The sequence below is a fragment of the Nematolebias whitei genome, chromosome 5 (assembly GCF_014905685.2).
Source record: "Nematolebias whitei isolate Nwh7 chromosome 5, NemWhi1, whole genome shotgun sequence".
Lineage (NCBI taxonomy): Eukaryota > Metazoa > Chordata > Actinopteri > Cyprinodontiformes > Rivulidae > Nematolebias > Nematolebias whitei.
Genome location: NC_056502.1, coordinates 34,519,446 through 34,528,032, shown reverse-complemented (window position 1 = coordinate 34,528,032; position 8,587 = coordinate 34,519,446). Strand labels below are relative to the sequence as shown.

General features: G+C 39.6%; 2 protein-coding genes across 2 annotated transcripts in view; one reads left to right on the top strand and one right to left on the bottom strand.

Moving 5' to 3' along the window:
• Positions 1-8,587, top strand: part of LOC119409529 (sulfotransferase 2B1) — a 149,065-nt gene that overhangs the window by 49,904 nt on the left and 90,574 nt on the right. The window lies entirely within an intron of this gene.
• The window catches only part of mroh1 (maestro heat-like repeat family member 1), a 40,873-nt gene that overhangs the window by 22,391 nt on the left and 9,895 nt on the right, over positions 1-8,587 (bottom strand). Inside the window, exons 4-9 of the mRNA XM_037676424.1 lie at positions 6,711-6,842; positions 5,608-5,770; positions 3,644-3,742; positions 3,303-3,454; positions 434-574; positions 141-233 (exon numbers count right to left, since the gene is read on the bottom strand). Of these exons, the coding sequence (XP_037532352.1) occupies positions 141-233; positions 434-574; positions 3,303-3,454; positions 3,644-3,742; positions 5,608-5,770; positions 6,711-6,842 (780 nt within the window). The remainder of the gene's footprint in view (positions 1-140; positions 234-433; positions 575-3,302; positions 3,455-3,643; positions 3,743-5,607; positions 5,771-6,710; positions 6,843-8,587) is intronic.

The window sequence follows — 8,587 nt, the reverse complement described above, 5'->3', positions numbered from 1 at the left end:
TTTTTTGTTGTTATATACCTGGATGACTGAGAAAACAAACTTTGTGTTTAAGAAACTAAAGTTCACCTCATCCTTTAAAAGACCGTCTGCCACCTTTGCACGTAAAGCTGCACTTTATTTCATCGTGTCTTTCACTGTACCTGCTGATGCAGAGCAAACAGAAGGCTTTCTAGTTGCGTTTCCAGTACTCTGCTGCCCATGTTGACAGACGCATCCAGGACTTGACAGAGGCTCTGATAAAACACACAAACAAACCGGTCAACTTCAAGCAAAGTTTAAGTGTCATGCAGCATTTATTAAGAAATAAAGGCACTGCTCAGACATCAAAGCTGACAGAAAAACATTTATTACTAATAAAACAACTTGCTCAGAAATAGAAAAAGCTTGTTTTGCTCAAACTGACCACAGTTTGTTCTGGACTGTTTGTACCCACCTTGCTAATGATGTTGTGCTCGGTGTTTTTCTTGTACAGGGACATGATGGCTGGGATGATTCTGGGGATCTGTTCTTCCAGTTTGTCACTGGGCATGAGATGACACATCGAACCCACTGCCTCAGCCACTGTCAGCCTCAGCTGAAGGAGACACAAAGACATGCAGGACAGGAGGTGACAGTGCTGTGCTGTACAGACTATTTACGGAAGGGGGAGTGACAAAATCTAAACCGTTCAAGAAAACCAGTAAAATAAAACTGAGCATGGTAATTATGATTTGGTTTCATTCTCCTCTGAACCACTACTGAAGAAGACCTAACGACCTGGATGGCTCTAAACCTCTTGCATTTGAATGAGGAGACTGAGGTTTTATTTTCTGGAACATCCACTGACACCCTGCATGCAGATCTGCAATTGGCTCAATATACTAAACCAGTGATCACAAACCTGGGAATCAAAGTAGATGATGATCTTAAATTTAATAATCAAATCAGGGCAGTGGTTAAATTAAGTATTTTTCAGTTACAGCTGGCTAAAGTTAAGCCAGTTCTTATAAGAACGATGTTCGAGACAGCAGTCCACTCCATCACCACTCGGCTGGATTACTGTAATGCACATTATACAGGGGTCAGTGCTTCCTCTATTGCTCACCTCCAGAGTGTTCAAAATGCAGCCGCACGTCTTTACTGGCACAAAAGCACATGAACATACTTTCTTCGTTTTAGCCTCGCTGCACTGGCTGCCTGTACATTTTAGGATTCATTTTAAAGTTCTTTTATTTGTTTAGAAAACTTAATGGTGTTACGACGACAGTCAGAAGTTTTGTTGTGTGCATGTATGAAGCTGCTAAATGTGTGAAAATTAGTGTCCAGGTGCACAAATATATTGGAGGAAGACACCGAGGAGCTGAACAAGGATCGTCTGCCCGACGAGGTGTGCTGCCCAAGAAGAGCTGCATTTGTGATGACGTCTGCTTCCACCCACTCTGCTCTCCTCAACCAGCCACACTGATCTGCTGTCACTCATCTGCTTACCGGTAATTAGTTGTAAATAGTTTTGTGAGGAGTTTGTAGGGGTGAGCTGACACTTTATTTCAAGACTTTTTCTCCTGTTTTTGCTAGGTTAGTTGAGGTAGTTAATTTAATTTAGGTAAGAGGAAAAATAGATGGTTTTGTTTGTCGTTTTGGGCTGGGCTCACCTTGATGCTGGTAAGACTAAAAACGTCAAACTATTCACAGTTGTAAATAAAATCACTGTTCTAACACTTTGGCTGCTTGAATAGAGCAGAAGGTGGAAACAGCCACATTTAATTACACCCTGGCGGCTGCGTTTGCCCCAGGTTGCAACAATTGGGGGCTCGTCCGGGATTCATACATGCACACAACAAAAATTGCGACAACAGTCGTAACAATGGTCTTCCTCCACTTTATCTCACAGAGTTGGTGCACATGACCTCCCATTCTCTCAGGTCAGCAGACCAGCTGCTCCTGAGCGTACAAAAACTAAACAAAAGCTTTGTGCTTTCTTTGCCGTTGCTACTAAAGAGCAAACCTGCTTTTGAGATTCAGACATGCACTCTCCCTGTCCATTTATAAACCACTCCTTACAACTCATCTCTTCTCCTCGGCTTTTGACACCACGTGAGATGTTTATTTATAGTCCGTTTTTTAGTTTATTTTAACCAATTCAATTTGCTCGTTTTAATATAAAGCCGTTTTTGGTTTGCTTTCATATGGTTTTTTTTTTATTATACGTTGTGACTGCGGTTTGTTTTATTGGCTGTAACTGATCTGAAGGTTGCTTAAAGTGCTTTATAAATGGTAATTTGTTCAAAACAAAACAAAAAAACAAAAAAAAAAAGGCTTTTTCCTCCCATATTATGCACCAAATGATATATTTACAATTTTTTAAAAAGTTCCAGTCCAGAGTTTGGTGAGACCCCATCAGATCCAGTAGCTGAAAATTAGGTCTCATTTTCAGTCAAAGTGTCACTCCTGGGATTGACATGGAGGTTCATATGGGGTTTTCTTTTCTTTCTAAAACTTTTGTGTACAATGAAAATTTTGGCTTTGCTTTTTGCTTTTACTGACCCAGACATAATACGAGCTGCAGGAGCCTGGTGCATCCAGTATTTACTTCCTGCTTTGGAGCAAACCAACAGGAAACCACTGTCAGACATTCTGAGCCACTGCGTCGGATTCTGCTGCCTACATGCATGAGGAGCAAGTTTTTTAAATTTTTATGAATGTCTACTTGTGCAACTTGCAAGTAAGCGTTCACCTTTTCACATCTGAACTAAAACAAATTTGTCGAACCATTCAAGAGGCAGAACTCTGCAGCAAGTCCAGCCAGGATTGAGGAATCTTTTCCGGGGTGAGTGAAGGATCCTCTGGTAAATGTTTCACAGACTCAAATATAAAAGTGCTGCACCAAATAAATGGCTAATGTAAATATCAAAAAGTATTTGGATAGAGGTAAAGAAAAAACAGAGGCATGTATAATTTTATGAAAGGGATCAAAATATTTATGTACAATAGATCCCCCCACCCCAAGGATCACGAGTGTATAGTAAAGTTACTGTGAGTTACGAGAGCCTTTGAAAACAGTTCTGTCAAAAAAATGGGGTTTTAGGCTTTGTCAGAAATAAGTATTTATTCAATGCACCAAAATAAATTTAAAAAGCAAACAAAATTAAACGTTTGATTTTTCCCCTTAAGGTCTTCCAAGAGCTAAGAAACTTTAGTTCCCTACCAATGAAATTTCCTTCTTTACCGACTAAACAACTCAAATGGACAGTTTTTAGGTTGTTTGGTCCACCATGTTCCAGGCCATCGTGCTCAACCCACAACAATAATAAAAGTGACGTTACCTTAGAATCTCTGCTTTGTAACCAGTGATTGAAGAGGATATCAAAAGCAGAATAGATTTCATTGGAGAACGTGTCTTTTCTGACGGTGGGATCTGGAGCTTTGTCCAGGTTGGCCAAATACTCCAAGATGCTGTCGCTGAAATGGCACAAAGCTGGAAGGAGTAAAGAGGGAGAAGACAAATGGGAAAAGAAGAAATTAAAAAATGATGGTAAGCTGTAATTTTATATTCTATACATTTATTCAAACATTTTCCCCAAAATCCAATACCATTCTTTAAAATGGGGAGGGGGGATGTTTCATAAAGAGGGTACCATAATAAGTATTTTATGGAGGTTCCTACCAGATGAGAAGACCCACTTCATGTTGTCCTGTTTGGCCATGCCCAGCATAGGCAACATGGTGCCCAGTATGGCATTTATGAACGGTACCATCCCATAAACTGAAGAACAATGAGAGAACAGAATGAGTGGTACTTTATCCTGATGTATGCTCAATAATACAGGCAGATAAATCTAACAAGGTAAAGTCAGGTCCTGTGGACAGATTCTTTTTGTTGAAACATTTCTGCTTTTATCCAATAAACTTGTTCGGTCATGACTGAAGGTCTTTTGGAAAAAAGACTAAATGTTTCAACAAAAAAAGAATAAATCCAGAGGACCCGACTTTACCTTGTTAGTGGTACTTTATGCTTCGTGTTCTTGCTCAAAGAGGAGGTTTTAAGCAATAGAGTTATGTTACGTGTCACTTTTATGAAAGAGTCTGCTTGATTAATGACCTGTTTCAGGAAATCTGTTCAACACTGAAATAAACCAATAACACCATATACTCTTTATTTTGTTAACTCTTGAAAACTTTTCATTACATTTTTTTTATGGCACAGGGTTCAAACGGTTTATAATTGATAAAATTCGCATGATAACTTCAGAAATGCAGGCACTGCAAACGTAAAGAGCTCAAACTAAGAGCTGAGCTTCGCTGGCTAACCCTCAGTCATATCATTTAGGTTTATCTTGGGGGTTAGGTTAGTAAATCAAATGCTACCTTGGCAGATGAAATAAAAATGATTTATGTCCATCATTATTATTATTATTATTATTATTATTATTATTATTATTATTATTATTATTACTACAGTAGTCCCTTGTTACTTCGCGGTTTGACTTCCGCGGACTCGCTCTTTCGCAGTTTTTCCAACGATTGTCAACTTTAATGTTACTCACATGATTGGGACGGTATGTGATAAATTAACGAAAAAAAATACTACGGACAGGCACCTCCATTTTGTAGTTTTCTTTCAATAAGCCTATACTGCATCACCAGTCCAAAAGAACTACATTACCCACAAGGCAACAGCACTTCCAGCTGCTGCTTTCTGCCAAAATGGAAGGAAAGTTTTGATCTGAACCAGACTAAAAAGTTCAGTCCTTATTCATAGTGACTTCGGCGCTCAATGGATGCAGAGAGCCGATCAGAACCAAACCAGAACCAAACCAGAACTACTTCCAGCCTCATCGGTCAATTTGAGTGCTGTGCGATGGCCCATGAGGCCTCTCGAGCGGGGAGAGGTTGCTTGGAGGTTCGGTGTCTACTCTGGAGCTCACCCAGATGTTTTTCATCCGGATTCCTCTGAATTATTTGGACTCGATCTGGACAATCGTGTGGTTTTGTGCTGGCTCTCCCAACGGTCCAGCTCTCTCTAAAAGCATCTGGTGCTCAACGGCTGCAGAGCCGATCAGAACCTGACCAGAACCCCATAAAAAATGTTGCAAGTGCTGTACAGTACATGTACATATGTTGTTAAAAGTATGTAGGTTTAAGAGTTTAGAACATTGCAAGAGAGTGGGAAGGGTTTACACAGCCTAAAAATATATAAACACAAAAATAAATACGTTTCTACTTTGCGGTTTTTCTCTTATTGCAGGGGTGTGTGGAACGTAACGTAACCCCCGCAATAATTGAAGGACTACTGCAGACTCCAAAAATACCGGTCAACTTGAAGGTTTTTTTTAAATTTCCTTCTGATAAAATCAAAAGCACCATCACGAATAGAACAAATCCCACGTCTAATCAGTTAAAAAGGTTGAGTGATCCTAAATAAATACATTCTTTGACCTGTAAATGCTGTTTGAGAGCAGGTTTAACAGGTTCCTGTTTTACTCAGTGACTACAAACTGTTATCTATTGTTTAAACTTCCCTATCATGAGGCGGACATGTTGGGTGTGTGTCCTTGTGGTCTTTACCTTGTTGGAGATATAAAAGCAAGTTTCCTTCCTTTAGCTTGTTGGCAGTAAAGGTTTTCTTACCGTTTGAATCCGAAAGGTTGGCTAGTGTTTGGACCACAAAGTAGTGAGGCAGGACCCCTGGCTGGAACTTGCTTAGTATCTCCTCCATGATTTCATTAATGTATTTGTTTCCTACAGCAACCAAGATGTTACTGGCTGCCTTCTGCCAGTTACGAATGACCTCCTGTGTCAATCAGCAAGACAGAACAAGTTAAACATGTCGTAGCCGAAAATATTACATCATACAAAAGTGGAAAGGGATCTTCGACTACGTGCACGTGTTGGCCTTATGACATTTCCCTACTTTACTAAAGGTTGCAGTTTGGGACACGTGAAAACACTCAACGTAAAAATTTATGTCATCACATTTTTCACTTATGCATTCTGGGACAATGACATGTATATGTTGCAAATGAGACAAAAGAAGTGAAGGCTAAAATAGTTATCCATTACTCCTTATGGAAGAAGAATGGGTCCAAATGATCAATTGTGATCAACTTGTGATGTTTAGTACATTAGCATTGGAGTTACATCATATAAATTAGCTTTAGAGCCAACATGAAAGTGAAGGGCTAAAGCCGAGGCGTGCGCACCCCATGAACCAGCTCTGCCGTCGTGGCAGCACCGACTGCTGTCAGTGTGCTCTCCTGGTGGTTCATGTGTGGCTGCTTGCCAAGTGCTGCGAGTTGCTCTACGGAGCAAAAGCTTCATTTCACATCGGCTCAACACCCCCGAGACTTCAATTAGGACAAGCAACAGTTAATGGATGGATGGAAGTGACAAAATGTTTGTTATACAATGTGTAACTACTCTAATATGTCTGAATACGTCATGACCAGCTTGTGATAGAAAGCAGAGCTCTTTGCGGTATAATCTCTCTCATAAGCTGCACAAACACCAGCTCTTCTGTCCGACTCTCCATCCAGTCTTCCTCATTAAAACTTCCTCATAAAGACTAAAACAGCCAACAGTGTTTCTACCATCTCATGTTTAGAGCTGAAGTAAATGTCTATCAAATATGCTCCATTGTTGCAAACGGGTGGAAATCCCTTTAAATACATCATGTAATCCAAAACTTTTTTAATGTTAAGAAAATAAAGTTAAACAAAAAGCTGTTGCTTTACCTTTGATCGAGTCATTTCATCTGAGGCCAGAGAGATGAGGCTCTTTATTCTGAGCGCGCTCAGATCTTCTATACTGCAGCCGACTATCAGCTCAATAGTCTGAAGAATCACAATTCTGTGGGTCACCACCAGCTGCAGGAGGGCGAGATGACGAAGAGGGAAAGACGAGTGTTTAAATAAATAAAACAAGCTTCAAAATGTGAGAAAATAAATGTAAATAAGAGAAACAACACATTTATCTGAAAATATTTTAAAGTTCTAAATGTTTTTCACTGGTTCTCAAAAAAGACATTCAGAAATGATGTCAAGCCATTTGTAGTAGCTGGGTTCAGTCTGCCGTTTTAATGAAGCCCTGGAGACTCAGATGGGTCCAACAGGGTAATAACAAATCCACCTGAATCAATTTGTCCTTTTAAAGTTCAGACGGAACGAGTTTTGGATTTCAGACAGACGAAGTGAAAAATGATCAAGTACTGGATGGTTTGTGATTAAAATAGAAAACTGCAACCCAAGTAAGCAATGGTAAAATGGGAAATAGTTTATTCCTAAAGCATGTTGAATACTTTAGGACGTGTGTCAAACTCAAGGCCCATGGGCCAAATGTGGCCCTCGTTGACATCTTATGTGGCCCCCAAGATGATATGTGAAACGTAAAATACTTCATCTCTTGAATGTTTTCAGTAATCTTTGATTATGATGTTGAAAACACAACAGAGAACATTAAATGAGACCAATCAAACTCTTGTTGAGGAACCTGTGACCAAGAAAAGATGTTGGGGATCTGATTTGAGTTCATGTAGTTTCTGAAATTGGCCCTCAGTTTGAAAAAAGTTTTAATTTTGGCCCCTTTTGTGAGTGAGGTTGACACCCCTGCTTTAGGAGGATGCGATGCGTAAAAACAGATCCTCTGAACCTTTTCCTCACATGTAGCACCTCATTTATTAATTTCCAAACTTTCTAGTCTGTTGATCATAAAGTTTAATTCATGGACATCAAAGTTCATGCTCAATCATCCAGGTAAAAAAAAACAAAACAACAATGTTCAGTCAGGTCATCTGGACTTTTTTTTTTGTTTTGAGACACGTTTCACCCTCCATCTGAAGTAGGCGTGTCATTTCTGAACCGGGCCAAAATAATGTGCTGGATGGACCGGGTCAGTGTCAGGCTTTTGATTGTGTCAGCGGACGCGCACTGCTGGTGATCCAAATTGGATCGTCAGCCACACGCGTCCACTGACCGTTAACTTTAATATTATAACTATAATAATCTGCTGACTCTTGTTGATAAACAAGAAATCTTATATCTCCCTTCTTTCGGATGAGAGACGAAACATTTCTACAATTTTTTTTTTTTTTAACCCGTCCAGAGGACCAGACTTGACTTTTTTTGGATTTTTTTAAATCATGTCAAACTGATTTGCTTAGAAAAGCAGTAAAAGCTTAATAATAAAAAAAAATTAAATGAGGGTGGAGGCAGATGAGAACGCTTCACCTTTCCCACCTAAATCTTTGTTGGCGTTCAGGGGATTTGAACTGGCGACCTCTCGATCACAGGCTCGCCTTCACCACAATTTGTACAAAAGTTAAATATTTAGTGCAATAAATAGTTAAACTCAGATGAATTAATCTTTCAATAAAACAGTTTCCATGGTGACGGAGCTGGTCTTATCCTGATGCCCAAAGCAACTGCCTGAAGCGGTTTCATTTCCTGATTCAAACCATTTCGGGAATAACAGAACACACATCAGAACCCATTAATCTGCTGATGTACTGCCAAAAATTAGCATTACTGCTTAAACTTAGTTCTGCAAAAAGATGGTGACTTTCACATGACTGACCTAATGATGAATGTGTGAAATAACGTGAGACCGGACACAG